Genomic DNA, 15,877 nt, shown 5'->3' with positions numbered 1-15,877 from the left:
GGAAATATGTTTCACTATTATTTGTGTGCCCATGTTTCACGTAACAGCATTATTTTACTGATTTGCACTGATGAACACCACATAATTAGTACTTAATTGTATAATTAGTCATGTGTCCGGGCTTATTACCGAATGACTGCTGAATGTCTACAGGGATGCTTGGACTCCAGGGACACCACACAGTAAAACGTTCAGTGTTACTTCAACTTGAACAGAGATTATATGAGTCCACTCTGGCCATTGCAGACTCATTTACACTCTGTAAGAGTTGATTTTACTGTGCAGTCATATTATATAACTGCAATGCTGGCTTTTGCAAAGCAAATTTTGAAATAATGTTGCAACACACAGGCATCAGTGTAGTATAATGGTTAGGTAACTGGGCTTTAAGGTTCCAGATTCCATTCCCAGGTAGGACACTGCTGTCGTACCCTTGTGAATTACATTACAATCACTTCGACGTCTGCAGCTAAAATGGTGATTGTCATTATTGTTATTTTAGAAAATAATCCAGACAGAACAAACGGAAGGAGCGGGAGCACATTGTTTGTTGTGAAAAATTGGAACTGTTTGCCTTTTCAGTGCTTTTAGTTTGCACTGAAAAAAGAGGACCATTGAAAACTTTGAGGCTTCCGATCCCTGAACAGCTGTGTTGGATCAGGTTTGGCTCTGCTTTGCCCAGCTTCCTGGCTTTTGTGCTGATTTTCAGAGTGCTTCCTGTTCTCCCCCTCACGGGTCCTCACTCACTTCTGATTAGACATGGTTGTGTGTGTGTGTGTGTGTACACGTGCGTGCATATGCGTGTGTGTTTGCGTGTTAACTGCATTAAACTGGTTGCAGTGTTAATTTTTCTGCATTCACCTCAAGTTAAGCATCCGTTCGACTGAAGCATCCTGATCAAGAAACAAGGACAACACAAGAAATGCATAAACTTGTACTCAAAAAGCATTTAAATAAGAGCTTCATGAGAAATACTGGCGGGTGCTTGATCTTGTGAACAGTTTTTAGCTCCCTGAAATTGGGGTTTGGAAAGGGGAGGGGGCAGGGAGAGCAAATATTGAAATATACCTGGTGTGCTAGACTAGACTTACAATAAACAGTCTTGCTCTGCACCACACTTATGTAATTATAATGAGTTTATACTACTGAGCAAATGTACAATGGTAAATAGTGTGAGACACTTTGGTAGTTGCACATGTTATTTTTTCTGACCAATCCCATTCCACGTCTCTGTGCTCTAAATCGAAACCCAATTATAATAAGTCTGAACCGCATCCAAAACATGACCCTCTGTGAAATGTTCGGTTACATAAGCTTGCATTTACGTACCAGCCATACAGTAATTCCTTGGGTGATGACTTTATGGAACACTATGGAGCACTTACCGTACTGCCCTCAATGTTAAAAACTGACCAAATCACGCACAGTCGTAATTACATTTCCTAGGCATGTGTTAGAATAATAAATGATACAGCATGCTTGTGTTATACAAATATATGCCATATAAGTTATATAACAAGATGCAAAAAAGGTAATTATTGCATCAACAAAATGCCACATGCAGTTATGTCAGAAACAATAAAATATGCACCCATTAACATGAGACCGAGTTTTGAAATATACATCAGTATGAACACGCTCAACGACATTTTTTGATAATTTATGGCGAAAATAAATAAATATACCACCACAGGCTAATAACATCTAATTGCATTGTATAAGGAGTGAGCATAGTATCGAATTTGACATGTAGTCCACCTTAAAATTGAGCCGACCAGGCGTCAACATGACGGAATAGACCATTTGTTAGGTGGAGGGATGTTTAAACCATGGAATGGCGTTTTCTTGAAGAAAGGCATTGGAATTACACTTCATTAAATTGCCAGACTTACTTTTTTCATTGTTCAGTATTTTATCAGATTTAAACAAAAATCATAAATATACAATACTTACTCAAGTTTGTACTTACAAAAAACGTGCACCCCTATGAGGTAGTTCTATTTATAGTATCAGCTGTTGCGATATAAAGAATTGCTACAGTGTAAATTTCACAGTGGACTAGACTGGCCCATAGTGTAGGAATTGGAATGCGATTCGATTTAATGAATTATAGGTCATATGGAACAATTGGGTTCTGTCTTCTGAGGGAAGAAGACGCATTATGAGGGCGACGTATCTGGAGCGTGGGTGGTTTACTAGTGTAGCATCAAATCGTTGCTCGGTAAGTTGTGTCATTTTTAATAACCTATTTTTGGCAATGGAGATACTGCTTTGCTAGGACAGCAAGACTATGTTATAAAGACCGATTTAGTCATTCGTTTTTGTTAATTTTATAACGTGTCCATTAAAAACAAAAGACAATTGAACTTAACTTTCCAAATTCATGAAGTTTATTTTCGAGTTCTAGAAAACCGAAAAAGACCAGGAATCATTTTTGATGAAGACGATTGCTGTAGGTCGCTGTAGCCTACAATCGGTTTGGGAAATTTAGCGAACTAATCCGAACCTGTACTTGTTAAGAAGTTTCATTGTCATTTAGTAAAATGTTTTATGAAAACACGCAGATATCGTTTGATCCGGTCAGTGACGTGTATTTTTGAGTACCGTGTCTATAGCTTGCAGAACTGACACTTTCCCTGTTAAGCAGCTACTCGTTTCAGCATTGTCAACAGTCTTAAGCAAAACGCAAGTAGGAAGTAAATGGCATGGACGTTTGTTTGACAAGTACCGTAAGTGATATTATTGTTGCATTCCAATCGAGTTTATTCACGAGTTTACTGAGAAAAGTGGTGCGATTGGTATTGGGGCGGAGGATTAACGAATCAAAAGTTTTTTTAAAAGACTTTTGCGATCCGCATTCGTTGTGTTACTGTTTTTAGCACAGAAACAGAGAACACTGTTTAGCTACACACAAGGTACTATTCATTTGACAGTCCGTGACAGCCATTATTAGTATAAGGAATATTTACGCTATGATACGGTTACCAGGCTAACAGAGAGCGTTGTGCAAATGATACTTTGTGAGTCAGACTGAGCCGATGAGATCACCACCCTTTACGTATTGTCTGTATTTATAGTTAGGCTATGTGGACGATATCATGGATTTAAAGCTCCTCCGAAGAAACGGAGTGACTTTTCTGTTATTTATTTATTTATTATTTTATTTATTTATTTATTTTATGAAAATGTTTGTTCCGTTGGGCAGATCAGTATGGTAGGCTTGCACGTCATGACTATCATGGCCACCTGATGTCTATTCCGCTTACTTTTTCCGTCTCCCTCTCTAACGGACGGCACTACCGATTTGCTGACCACATATTTAGTGACGAGGAAGCGTGTATTTGCCAACCAATAGCCTGCTTCATTCGTGCAATTGTCGACACAAGAAAAATGGGAAGAGATTCATCAGTTCTTTTAGTGGCCTAGGGATCCAAGCATCCAGGAAGTCTTGAATACGGTACTTGGATAGTTGAAATGCAATTTGTTATTCAAATAAGACAATGGTAGCCAGCAGTGGTTGCTGTAGTTGTAATTATTATGGTGTTCCCAACTTCTGATAGCTTGAATAACAATCCTTCTAAACTGTTGTCAGGGTCTTTCACTTTATGTGAAATTAAATTACTTCAGGGACAAGCTGACAAAGGGGAATTGTGCCTTGTACCAGGGTCTGATTTCAGGGCGAGGACTCTTAATGTTTCTGATCGGGTCTAAGACTCCATTAAGCTAATCTGAGACATTCAGTGTTGACCAAATAACGGCGAAGTGCTCTGAAAGGCTGGACATAAGCCGAGATGTTTTCTAAGTGAGGGTAACCAAAGTGTTCCATTTACACTACGATAATAAGGCTTTCCTTTTTGTGGCAAGTAAAGCATGAGCGCTGATTAGAGGAATAACTTGGGGTCATTTTTAGATGCATTCTGCCCCTTTGGCAGGGGGCAGAAGTTAGAGTTTCATCCTGCTGCCGCTTGGGGAGAAGGTTCAAGGGGCGGGGGGTTTGGACCTGTGAAGAGGCACTGTGTTTTTTGGCAGGCTGAGGTCCCACGCCGTACGCCCTGTCAGACTCTGTGTGCTTCGTGTGGACTGCGCACGCGGGGGCTGACTGTCCTGCTGGCGTGTCCCTCACTTGTTCAAACTCTCCAGCCTTGATGCTGGCCAGGGGTTGGCCACACCTACAGAAGGGCGATCAGCCTGGCTAGTGGATCAGCTGCGTCCCCAGCAGAGAGATCAGTGAATGTAGTGGATCAGCCTCGTCTCCAGCAGAGAGATCAGTGAATGTAGTGGATCAGCTGCGCCTCCAGCAGAGAGATCAGTGAATGTAGGAGATCAGCCACGCTCTCAGCAGGGGGATCAGCCTGTCCAGTCGGTGTTCGTTGCAGGATAGGAAAAGCACTGTGTATCTGAGCTGCAGGGTCAAATCCACTTCCAATGGAGTCAGGTCGCAAAAGGATTAAAATTGCATTCATTATGTGAAAAAAAAATCTTTTAGAACGTTATTAAGCATTCTTTAATGCATTAATAGAATGTGTTTCAGTGGAATTGGCCACAAATACCTTTTGCAAGAAACCATAAGACCGTGATGAGATAAGCATGAAGCCAGGAAGTGCAGGGTTATCACACTCTGTTTGAGGAGGGGCATTTGAGTTGGATGACTTCTCGGGGCACATAGTGTGTTTAATGTCTTGAGGTTGGGAGGGTGGAGACTTGCGGTGTGGGGGCTGTCCTTAGACGGAGGTCTTTCCCGGCACGGTCCTGACTGCGGGGCTGAACTCGCAGAGGAAGGAAGCGCGCGGCTTCCTGCCATTGTGGGGCTCAGGAAGTGCCGCTGCTCGTTGCTCGCGGAGCCGGCCATTGTGCCCCGTTCTCACATCCACACCTGGGTGGTACACTGACAAAGCAGTCTGAGCGCGGGAGGGCTTTCTGAGCACGTCAAGCACACCAGAGCTCCTTACTCAATGTGTGGAGAACAGCCTTTATCAGCACAAATAAGAATGATTTGTCAGAGACGCTCAGTATGTCTTTTTTGTGTTTGCTAGCGTGACCTAATAAACGTCTTTCATTGGTTTACCGTTGCCTAGAAATGAGCCGTGTGGGCTGTTATGACCTATATGTGAATGTTCACTCCTCCCTGTGTTTTAATATCGCTGAAATCAGTTAGAGAAAAAAGAGGCTTATTATTTTGCAACAGTTTCAGCATGCCTTACAGTAAACAAGCTGACAATGCACCCCAGGTTTTGGAAGCATTATGTTTTTAGCCATGTTGGTACTTGTAGTTTTCCTGCTGTTTGCATTAACATGATGAGTGTTTGTGAGGGGAGGGCCCCACACCTGTGCTTTCTGCACCTAAACTGTGGGAACCCTGAGAGAATCCATCCCTGACACATGGGTTCTGCAGACATACAGGTTCTTCAGATGAATGTGTTCTGCAGACAAAGGTTCTGCAGACATACAGGTTCTTCAGATGTATGGGTTTTGCAGACAAAGGTTCTGCAGACATACAGGTTCTTCAGATGTATCGGTTCTGCAGACAAAGGTTCTGCAGACACACAGGTTATTCAGATGTATGCGTTCTGTGGAAAACGTTTCTGGAGACGCACAGGTTCTGCAGATGCATTGGTTATGCAAACGCACGGGTTCTGAGCTTGTTCTGTATAGGCGAGGCGGGGCAAAGGAGGTTTTGTCGATGCTGTTTCCTGTCCGAAAAAGGGGAGGGCGGCGTTTCACCTGTGGAATGTGGGTACCTCTGAAATGCCAGGTCTGCCAGGTTAGGTTTAGTGGATTTAGGAGATTAAACATTACCAGGGAACATTAATGAGGCATTAAGGCTTTAAAATAATGAAACGACGGGAGAGGCGAGCGAATATAAAAGCTGAAGAGCTGAGCGTGGGCGGGGTTACGCCACAGCGGGCGTGCTGCTGGAGAAACGCAGGATTATATTTAGGGAAAGCCATAATCACAAAGCGGCGCAGTCCGGGTGTCTAGACCGGGCCTCCTGGCTGCACGTGGGCCTTTCTGAGGCCTTGTGAAAGATCGGCGCCTTCTCAGGCTTTTCTCAGGAGCTAGTCTCTCGCCGCCGAAAGCAGCTCCTCTTTTGCAATCCTGGTGCGAATCTCGCCCTCGTCACAATCGCTGTTGCAAAATCCTCCCAGTCTGGCGGCCTCACCTTCTTCTGCCCTCTTTCGCCGTTTAAAAAAAGAAATCATCTGTTGCTTTGCTTCTGTTGGCCTGTGCTGTAGCAGCCTGTAGCAAATGGATATGAAATATTCAGCCCTGCGATCAGGCTGTGGTGTAGCAGCCTGTAGCGGATGGATATGAAATATTCAGCCCTGCGATCAGGCTGTGGTGTAGCAGCCTGTAGCGGATGGATATGAAATATTCAGCCCTGCGATCAGGCTGTGGTGTAGCAGCCTGTAGTGGATGGATATGAAATATTCAGCCCTGCGATCAGGCTGTGGTGTAGCAGCCTGTAGCGGATGGATATGAAATATTCAGCCCTGCGATCAGGCTGTGGTGTAGCAGCCTGTAGTGGATGGATATGAAATATTCAGCCCTGCGATCAGGCTGTGGTGTAGCAGTCTGTAGCGGATGGATATGAAATATTCAGCCCTGCGATCAGGCTGTGGTGTAGCAGCCTGTAGCGGATGGATATGAAATATTCAGCCCTGCGATCAGGCTGTGGTGTAGCAGCCTGTAGCGGATGGATATGAAATATTCAGCCCTGCGATCAGGCTGTGGAGTAGCAGCCTGTAGTGGATGGATATGAAATATTCAGCCCTGCGATCAGGCTGTGGTGTAGCAGCCTGTAGCAAATGGATATGAAATATTCAGCCCTGCGATCAGGCTGTGGAGTAGCAGCCTGTAGCGGATGGATATGAAATATTCAGCCCTGCGATCAGGCTGTGGTGTAGCAGCCTGTAGCAAATGGATATGAAACATTCAGCCCTGCGATCAGGCTGTGGTGTAGCAGCCTGTAGCAAATGGATATGAAATATTCAGCCCTGCGATCAGGCTGTGGAGTAGCAGCCTGTAGTGGATGGATATGAAACATTCAGCCCTGCGATCAGGCTGTGGTGTAGCAGCCTGTAGTGGATGGATATGAAACATTCAGCCCTGCGATCAGGCTGTGGTGTAGCAGTCTGTAGCGGATGGATATGAAATATTCAGCCCTGCGATCAGGCTGTGGTGTAGCAGCCTGTAGCGGATGGATATGAAATATTCAGCCCTGCGATCAGGCTGTGGTGTAGCAGCAGCGGTACAGAATCCACACTGCTGCTGCAATGTGCATTTCTTGATGGGGACTCCGTGGGAACGGGGGTGGGTGGGGGGGAGCATCGGTAGCAGCGGGCTGACACCATTCCCCTCCCCCCTCCCCCTCCTCCTCCTCCTCTTTGTTCCAGGTGTAGCCGTCACCATGGCAACCAGCGCCGTTCCCAGTGACAACCTGCCCACGTATAAGCTGGTGGTGGTGGGCGACGGAGGGGTGGGGAAGAGCGCGCTCACCATCCAGTTCTTCCAGAAGATCTTCGTGCCCGACTACGACCCCACCATCGAGGACTCCTACCTGAAGCACACCGAGATCGACGGACAGTGGGCCATCCTCGACGGTAAAGGGGGAAAAAAGACGACGCGAGAGCCTCCTCCTCTCTCTCTCTCTCTCTCTCTCTCTCTCTCTCCGCGCGCGCGCGCTGCGTTTCCTGTCTCGCAGCCCTCCCACGGGAACAGAACCGAACGGGGCGGTGAGCCGCGTGCTTTTGTGCGCCTGTCACGCTGTTTTGGTGTTGTCTACCCGAGCTTCAGAAGGCAGTGATTCACCAGAATGGATTCATGACTCACGACTCAGGAAATACTGTTGCACAGTTCATGGAATCTGAAAAAAAAAAAAAAAAACCATAACCCTCCCACTCAGTACTTAAATTTGGCTTTAAAAAAAACACTTAAAGAGCTGTCTTCACATTCTCTGACAAATATGGCTTTTGTCATTTTTTATATCAATGTTAAATTTGAGCTTCAAATTTCCTAAAACGTGTTCTTGAAGTGGTCAATATGTGCATCCACTCTTAAACCAACTCCAGGTCTCTTTACAGTATGTCATGTCCAAACTAATTCATAACACTCTTACTGAGTGTAAGCCTGTCCACATCACAGCGACCTGGTCAGAACATGTTATCCGGGCTGATCTGGTTGTGGAATGGGATGCTCAGGTGCTGATGATGATGATGATGATGATGATGATGTTAATGTTGTGTGTGTGTGTGTGTGTGTGTGTGTGTGTGTGTTTGTGTGTGTTTGTGTGTGTTTGTGTGTGTGTACTGGCAGTGTTGGACACTGCGGGCCAGGAAGAGTTCAGCGCAATGCGGGAGCAATACATGAGGACGGGCGATGGCTTCCTCATCGTCTTCTCCGTGACGGACAAGGCCAGCTTCGAGCACGTGGACCGCTTCCATCAGCTCATCCTCAGAGTGAAGGACCGGTGAGTGCTCCCCCTGCTGGCTGGGAGGGGAAGGTGGGGCCTGGCTCTGATAGCATGAGGATGTGCTGAGAGAGAATATGTACGGTACTATAAAATATCAGCCAAATACACTTGAGCAGCGGTGTTTGCAGGTTCTGTGTGTGCTTATGTGTGCATGTGTACGTGTGTGTGGGCGTGCATGTGTACACTCGCGCACGCGCGTTTGTGTGCGCATGTTTGGGTGTGTGTGCGCATTAGAGATAAAACCATTAAGTGCCATAATTTGATTACACTCCAACACTAAACATATTTGGCAGATGTTTCTGTCCAGAATAACCCACAGAGCTAGTTGATGTCTTCCATTAAGTAACTAATGTCAGCTGTAAGTAACCATAGGAAAGTGTGGTAGGCGCAGTGTAGTTTGACCTACGGTGTGTAGATGTTGGCTGAAGGCAACAGCGTTGGTGTAAAAGCGCAGTGAGAACAAAGAGGAGATGCGTTCAGTAGGTCGTTGCCCACGCGTGCAGCTGTGGTGACGCTGCTGCGATCACACTGCTATTATGGGCGCAGAGAATGCGAACAGCACAGCTGTGTGTGTTCAGCCCTGGAACCCCTTCCTTCCTTCAGGAAGCACAGCCTTCCAGCAGATGCCCATCGCTTCCTTTCTGAGAACACACACGCATGCACGCACGCACACACATGCATGCGCACACACACACACACACACACACACACACTTGAAATTGTTTGGTGTGTCCAACTTGCTTTTGATATTCTCTCACAACAGCCCTTAATGTAATGTAAAGCATGTAGTAATTCAGGCATGTATTCCTTCCAGGGAGTCCTTTCCCATGGTTCTGGTCGCTAACAAGGTGGACCTGGTTCACCTGCGGAAGGTCTCCAGTGAACAAGGAAGAGAGATGGCTGCCAAGCACAGTGTGAGTGTCTCTTACCATAGAAATACTGCATGCTCACCATCTCATGTCCAAATCCAAATAACCTAATGTCTGGATGTCTCACTAAGGTGAATGTATTTATGAATAATCTGGTTATATGCATGAGTAAGGTGGATATATCCATGCCCTTTAAGCTGTCGCTTTCCAGCTGGTTAGATTTCAAACTTAACACCTCTTTCAGTGTCCTTGTGTGTTTAATTGCACTTTTGTTATTATATTGCGCATTTATTGGTATTTAAGGCAATATGCTGTGGTAATGTGCTGTCTGAAAGTAGCCATCACACAGGGATGAGTGGTTGTGGAGATACTAAAAGCTTTCGTGCAGCAGTTTAAGGATCTGTGGAAAATTTCTTCTCTCATGTCACTCTAGTGGAGGAACAAAGTAGCACTTAAGCCGGAGAAGGAATGCGTTGGTGTAGGCGATGACCTCGGACGTGCTCGAGCGAAGACATTGGCCCTGCAGTGCGACCTTTACCCCAGTCCTACCCTGTCGCGTGCCAAGCATCCTAGTTAAAATGTGTCCCTGCAAGGTTCTTTTTTAACCCTTTCAGGTGTAAGATCACAAATAAGTCAGTAGAATGTTCTTAACTGAACGTTCTAATGATGATGTAACAATCACTACTGGTAATTGAATGCAATGGAGTTCTAGAACACTGACTCAGAATTTTGAAAAAAACATTCCAAAAAACCTGCACCTCAAAGGGTTAAGGCTGTTGTCCAGAAGTTTAGGGATCAGTGGAAAATAACTTCTCCCCTGTTGTTCCAGTAAAGGAACAAAGTAGCACTTAAGCCGGCGAAGGAATGCGTTGGTGTAGGCGATGACCTCGGACGTGCTCGAGCGAGGACGTTGGGCCTGCAGGGCGACCTTTACCCCAGTCCTACCCTGTCGCGTGCCACGGATCCCAGTTAAAATGTGTCCCTGCGAGGTCCAGTTTAACATTTTCAGGTGTAAGATCACAAATATGTGATTAGAAAGTTCTAATTAGAACTAAACATTGTAAAGCTGGGAGTGTGTTTGCTGTAGAAATTAATGTACCACGAACCAAAATGATGCTTTTGTGGAGAAAATAAAACCCCACATTGACTTTGGTCACCATAGTGTGTGTATCCCTGCTGGCTAAACTAGCCAAGATATTCGCAAACCGACATAAATATGGAGATTGCTTGCAGTTGGTCTAAAATATCACATGGGTGGCTACGTTGGCTACATTATGTCTCCTTGTCTGATTGAGCAGACGAACATAGCCCCCCATCTTCTCTTTGTTCTTTTTTTGCAGTGCTAAATGATCTAAAGCAACTATGGCATAATTAGTCTCCATCTGTCAAAGTTTATGCTCCTTTACCTCAGCCATTTTTGTTCTCTCTGCTTGGTGCGGCAACTGTTGTCACTTATGTGTTTCCCATGGTTATCACAACTGAAGAATTGTAATCTGCGCCCTCACTAAAGAACAGTTTGAAGCCGTAATGAGTATACCCACATTTGTATGCAGTGCCGTGTTCGGTTGTGGTTCGATTTTGGCCGAGTTCGCCTTCTTATCATGTATACACCAAGTTTAATGCTGATGTAGCAATCACTGTTGGTAATTGAAAGCAGTGGACCTCTAGAACACTGACTTGTAAAAACAAAAAGAAAAAAATAATCCAAAACACCTTTTCTTCAAAGGGTTAAAAATGAGATCCCAATAGTAAGCCTAAACCAGCCTCAAACCTTCATATATAACATTTTGTACAGGATGTACAAGATAAAATGCAAAAAAATGTAGCTTTTGCCGTTTCATATGATACATCTTCGCTTCTGTTTGAATGGAAAAAGATAACCTGATATAAAATATAGTACATTGTAATTCATCTTAACATGTCAGCAGCTGTCTATATGTATGCAGGAGGTTTTAGTTCAGACTTAAGAGTTTATTAAAATATTTACTCATCCTGCTGCTTTTTACGTTGTGTATGATGGAGGAAACTGAGATCATAATTAAAGCTACTTAAAGAGGGAGTTAATACACGGGTAAATAATATATATGCGCTGTGATCGTTCAGGGTGTTCATAGTTAAAAACAGTGGTTAGTTAAAGAAGAATGAAAGCCTCATGTCACCTTCAATTTGGCCCTGGCTTTATGAAATAGTGCCCATGTCTTTCAAATGGCTGTGATTCATCTGCTACATTCACACTGTACAATCACTGGCTTTCACCAGCCTCATGGGTGATATATTGGGTGATAATGGGTCACTCCAAAAAGTCTCTCGAGTAATATAAGGGGTCAATCCAAAAAGGGAGCTGGGTGCTGGGCAGGTTACTGGTGAACCCTTTTCTCACTGATAGGGTTCCTTCAGTGTCACAAGCTGGCAGACGGCAGCTTTTCCTGCTGAATGGGCTTTCTCTTGTCCTGGGGGCCACATTTGAGAGCCGGCTGTACAGCCTCCAAAGGACTGTGAGATATGGGCTTGGCAATCAAGTGTGACTTGTTTAGATTTCCTTCTGGAGATTTTTTTGTAGTGTGTGTGTGAGCGAGGGTGAAAGATAGAGTGGGAATGGGAGTGTGAGAAAGTATGCTTGAGATTGTTTTATATGTGTGAGTGTTTACTTCCCCTGACCATTGTTTTCTGCTGCAATGACTTGACTCGCATTTTACGTTCAAGTGGATTGCTGGTGCCCTGAATAAAAATGGCAGGGACTTTTTCTGGAACCATCGTGTGATTAAAAATGGAACGGCTCTGGCTCCTTTGGATTTAAAAGCGCTTGAAGCTGCAGATCGTGCGGCAATCGCAGGGCTGAATTTTGTAGCCTGTTCAGTTGTGATGCTTTGTTCGTTAACCGTTCGTTTTCTGGTCTGCAGATTACTTACATTGAAACAAGTGCCAAGGATCCTCCAATGAATGTGGACAAAGCGTTTCACGAGCTCGTTCGAGTTATCAGGTGGGTCAGCTGTGTGATTTATCAGAAAGATTGAATGTTTATTTAGTAATTCTCATGCCAATTTAATGTTGATTAAATTGTACCCTCAACTCTCAACAATCCCTAGCGATTACAGGACCCCCCAGGTTGTTCTCTGAACAATTCTGACCACCTTAATAATCACGACATCCATATTAAAGCAGTGGTACATAAAAACTCTCTGCAAGTCAACAAACACTTGGAAGTCCCTTTAAAGCCACACGTATGGATTTTATACCATAGAGTAAATGAAGCACCCTTGCCTTTACTGTGTAATGTAGCTGTACACTGACCTAAAGTGCATCCAAAATGATCAATTTTTCCGCTCAAATAGCATCTTTGTATTAAGTGACATACAGTTTTAAAGTTACGTTGTTTTCTCTGTGTTACACAAACCATTCGTAAAGATAAGATAAGTGAGATTATGTAGTTTCACCAGCAGTGGTTCCACAGGGCCTGCCTATGCAGGGTGTGCAGACTCAGACCTTTTGCCTGTATGTTGTTCCTGTGTGGGTCAGCATTTAGCATTTAGCCTGTTTATGCTGCAAGGTTTGGTTGCTCTGTGCTGCAGGCTAAGGGTTAAACTAGAGATCAAAGCCCAAGAACAGCAGAGAATGGAAACTTGTTTGAAAGCCAGAACTATCACGCAAAAACATCCTGTTCAGTCTACAAACTTGAATTTTTCATTTCATTTCTTTTGCCTACATAGCAAAATGTCAGTGGAAAATAACAATAACATAACAGGCCTTAAAAACCACTGAATGTGTTACTAAATAACAGTAGTATGACTGAATGTATGTAGAATAATGTATCTGGATCATAACTGGATCTGGGGGAAACCCCTTCCACCCCCTCTTTTGCTCACAATGTGTCCACGTGTCAGACTGCATTCTGGGTAATGAACAGTCACATTGTTCTTCAGTGTTGCAGCTTCCTTTCGATGCCGTAGTCTTAAGGCGGCACTTAGCATAACCGCGGCGCCGCAGACTAAACGGTGATTCGCTGAACAGGACAGCCAATGAGAAGAAGCCTTGGTTTTCTTAGACCAAAGCAGGCTGCGTTTCCTGACTGTAGCCTGAGCGTAATTTCGCTGGAATCCGGCGAGTGTTGATTTTTGGTGTGCTCATATCCTGTTCTGAGCACCCGCTGGGCTGTGTGCTGGAACCCAGTGAGGCCCTCCAGCTGCTGGTACAGTCTTTGGGTTATCTCCTTAAAAACCTCACTTCTAACACCCCCCCGCCTCCCTCGCCTCACAGGCAGCAGATCCCGGAAAAAAGCCAGAAGAAGAAGAAGAAGAAAGCTAAGTGGCGGGGAGACCGTGCCACCAGCTCGCACAAGCTTCACTGCGTTATCTTGTGAAGGGCTTCCCACCGCGCTGCCTAGCCCAAAAAGCCTTGGGGCCTTGCACTTGACCCACCGAGAGAGCCAGATCTTCGGGGGGGGAAGAAAAAAGAAAAAAAAGACTTTTGACTGTTCGGACTCTGCAGAACGCCCCAAAACTGTTCTTATTTGGTTCTGTGGAGACCACGCCCTTCCTGGCCTGAAGTCACCACCCTCCCTCCTGACGGCAGGGACTTTATATGAAGGGAAGAAACTGAAGTTCAGTACTGTAGCTGTTTTACAGATGAACTCTGAAGTGTTACAGGAGATGAGTAATTTCTTTGTGGATCTCCTCCCCACACACATTTGTTGGTTCATGTTTTGTAATGTTCTTGTGATTGTATTGGTGCCCTTGAAGTGGTGTGAAACAGAGATGGCTGTTTTGGGAAACGCTGGGTCTTTTATTTTTTTCCCCAGCTGAGAAGGGAAGTTCCTTTGGTGCACATGAGTGGGAGAGAGACAGAGACAGACAGACCAAGAGAGACAGAAAGAGAGAGAGAGAGAGAGAGAGAGATGGAGAGATAGACAGAGTGCGAAAGAGAAAATATGGGTGTTTGCATTAGGATCAGCTGCCCTGCCAGCAAACAGAAGTGATAGTGAAGTGGGTAAAAGCTGGGACCTCCAAATGAATTCCAGCTGGTTGGGGGGTGGGGTTGGGCAGAGGGAAGGGGGTGGGGGGTGGTGGGGGCTCCAGTCATTGTGTCAAAGGCTGGAAGGCAGCCAAAGCCCAGCCCATAAGTTATACAAAGAAAGAAAAAAACACTCAGATTTCCAACAAGACTTCCCTTTTTATACTGGCATGTTTGAGATGACTCCACCCTTTTTTAATGTTTGGGCCAAACTGGGGTGCTTACCAAGTCTATAAATGACTCTTTGATGGACATCCCTTTGCACTTTTCATAGATTTCTTTATACGTACTTGCATGTGTTTTGAGGAGAGATGGAGTATTCATTGGAGGGAATGATGGCCAGTTCAAGGGTATATGACGGTATATGAAGTCCATATTCATTATGTGTCACACACTCCTGCCATCCTGTCACTTCTGTGTGGCTCTCCAGTGACGAGAAACTGTTTCTGCGCAACAGTCTGTGAACAAAAAATGGAGATGTACTTACAGAAAAATCAAGTAACAGGTGATGATGGAGGTGGAGACACGCTTACACAAAAACAATGTCATAGCTCATGGGGGGGATTTCATACAGTGGGGGAGGGGGGGGGGGGGGGGTTCAGTACTGTGTAATATTGTGTGTGTGTCCGTCTCAGAGGTAATATCAACTATTGAAGTTGAATGGTCTTTCTTGTGTCGGTAAATGATATTGATCGGCTACTTTTTTTTACTTACTAATTTATTACTGTTACCTAACTTTTGTACTGTGCACATTGTTTAGCTAGCAGCATTGCAGCTTGTGTGGCTGAAGGAAACGGTTTTCCCCTTCGTCCCAGCTGCAATGGTAAAGATTTGTAAACAGAATAAAAAGATATTGTTATGGAAAATTGCCAGTCAGGCTCTCCCTGAAGTCATTGTACTGCATCGTGTGTGTTTGCAATTAATCAGCAGTGTAGGTTAATAAACAAAAGAGCAGTTCAGATTCATGAATTAATTAGCAGTACAGATTAATGAGCCATGTTGGGCAGAGTTTGACCTGGAAGTCTGCCAGCTATAAACCTAGTTGACCAACTGCTTTTTTTTTTTTTACCCCTAAGCAATCTACTTCTCCTGGATTTTTCCCGTGAAATATAAATATTTTAAAATTGGTAACACATAACTCTCTAATCCAGGACAAATGATTTAGTTTAAGTAAGATAAATAAGATCAATTTCATGGGCTGCTGAAGGCTTCTCTCAAAGAAATAACCTGCCGTTTTCTTGAGCCGTCACTGTGAGATACGTTCAGATCCTTTTTTCATGACAAGTAAGCTCTACTTTATGATCCAGAGGCTCATTTGTCACTTTCAAAAGTGGATTAAAGTCAAGTCTTTTAAGGGAAAGCTGCATTTTCCAAACCATCTATTCAAAAACCGTATATTCCTTGGTCAGCTGGCAGCACTTGGCCAGCTGGAACTTCGGTCCTTCTTGTCTGTGCACTGGGGACACATTATAATGTGGGACTGTATGTGCATGATTGAAATAAGAGTGAAATGGTGCCGCATTGCGGTCAG

General features: G+C 44.5%; 1 protein-coding gene across 1 annotated transcript; it reads left to right on the top strand.

Annotated features, from left to right (window-relative positions):
- Positions 1 to 2,035: 2,035 nt before the first annotated feature.
- On the top strand, positions 2,036 to 15,218 carry si:ch73-116o1.2 (ras-related protein M-Ras). The gene is made up of 6 exons (XM_035410960.1): positions 2,036 to 2,221; positions 7,395 to 7,601; positions 8,314 to 8,467; positions 9,285 to 9,384; positions 12,240 to 12,319; positions 13,594 to 15,218. Exons 2-6 carry the CDS (start codon positions 7,409 to 7,411, stop codon positions 13,694 to 13,696), a joined length of 630 nt encoding a protein of 209 aa, XP_035266851.1. The 5' UTR covers positions 2,036 to 2,221; positions 7,395 to 7,408; the 3' UTR covers positions 13,697 to 15,218.
- Positions 15,219 to 15,877: the final 659 nt, after the last annotated feature.

This window comes from Anguilla anguilla, chromosome 3, assembly GCF_013347855.1.
Source record: "Anguilla anguilla isolate fAngAng1 chromosome 3, fAngAng1.pri, whole genome shotgun sequence".
NCBI classification, from domain to species: Eukaryota; Metazoa; Chordata; class Actinopteri; order Anguilliformes; family Anguillidae; genus Anguilla; species Anguilla anguilla.
Note: the sequence above shows the minus strand (reverse complement) of the source record. Positions and strands in the feature narration are given on the sequence as shown.

Coding starts and splice junctions, on each gene's coding strand:
- si:ch73-116o1.2 (XM_035410960.1), top strand. CDS start 7,409: ATGGCAACCAGCGCCGTTCCCAGTGACAACCTGCCCACGTATAAGCTG. Junction 8,468..9,284: donor ATCCTCAGAGTGAAGGACCG/GTGAGTGCTCCC, acceptor TATTCCTTCCAG/GGAGTCCTTTCCCATGGTTC. Junction 9,385..12,239: donor AGATGGCTGCCAAGCACAGT/GTGAGTGTCTCT, acceptor TCTGGTCTGCAG/ATTACTTACATTGAAACAAG.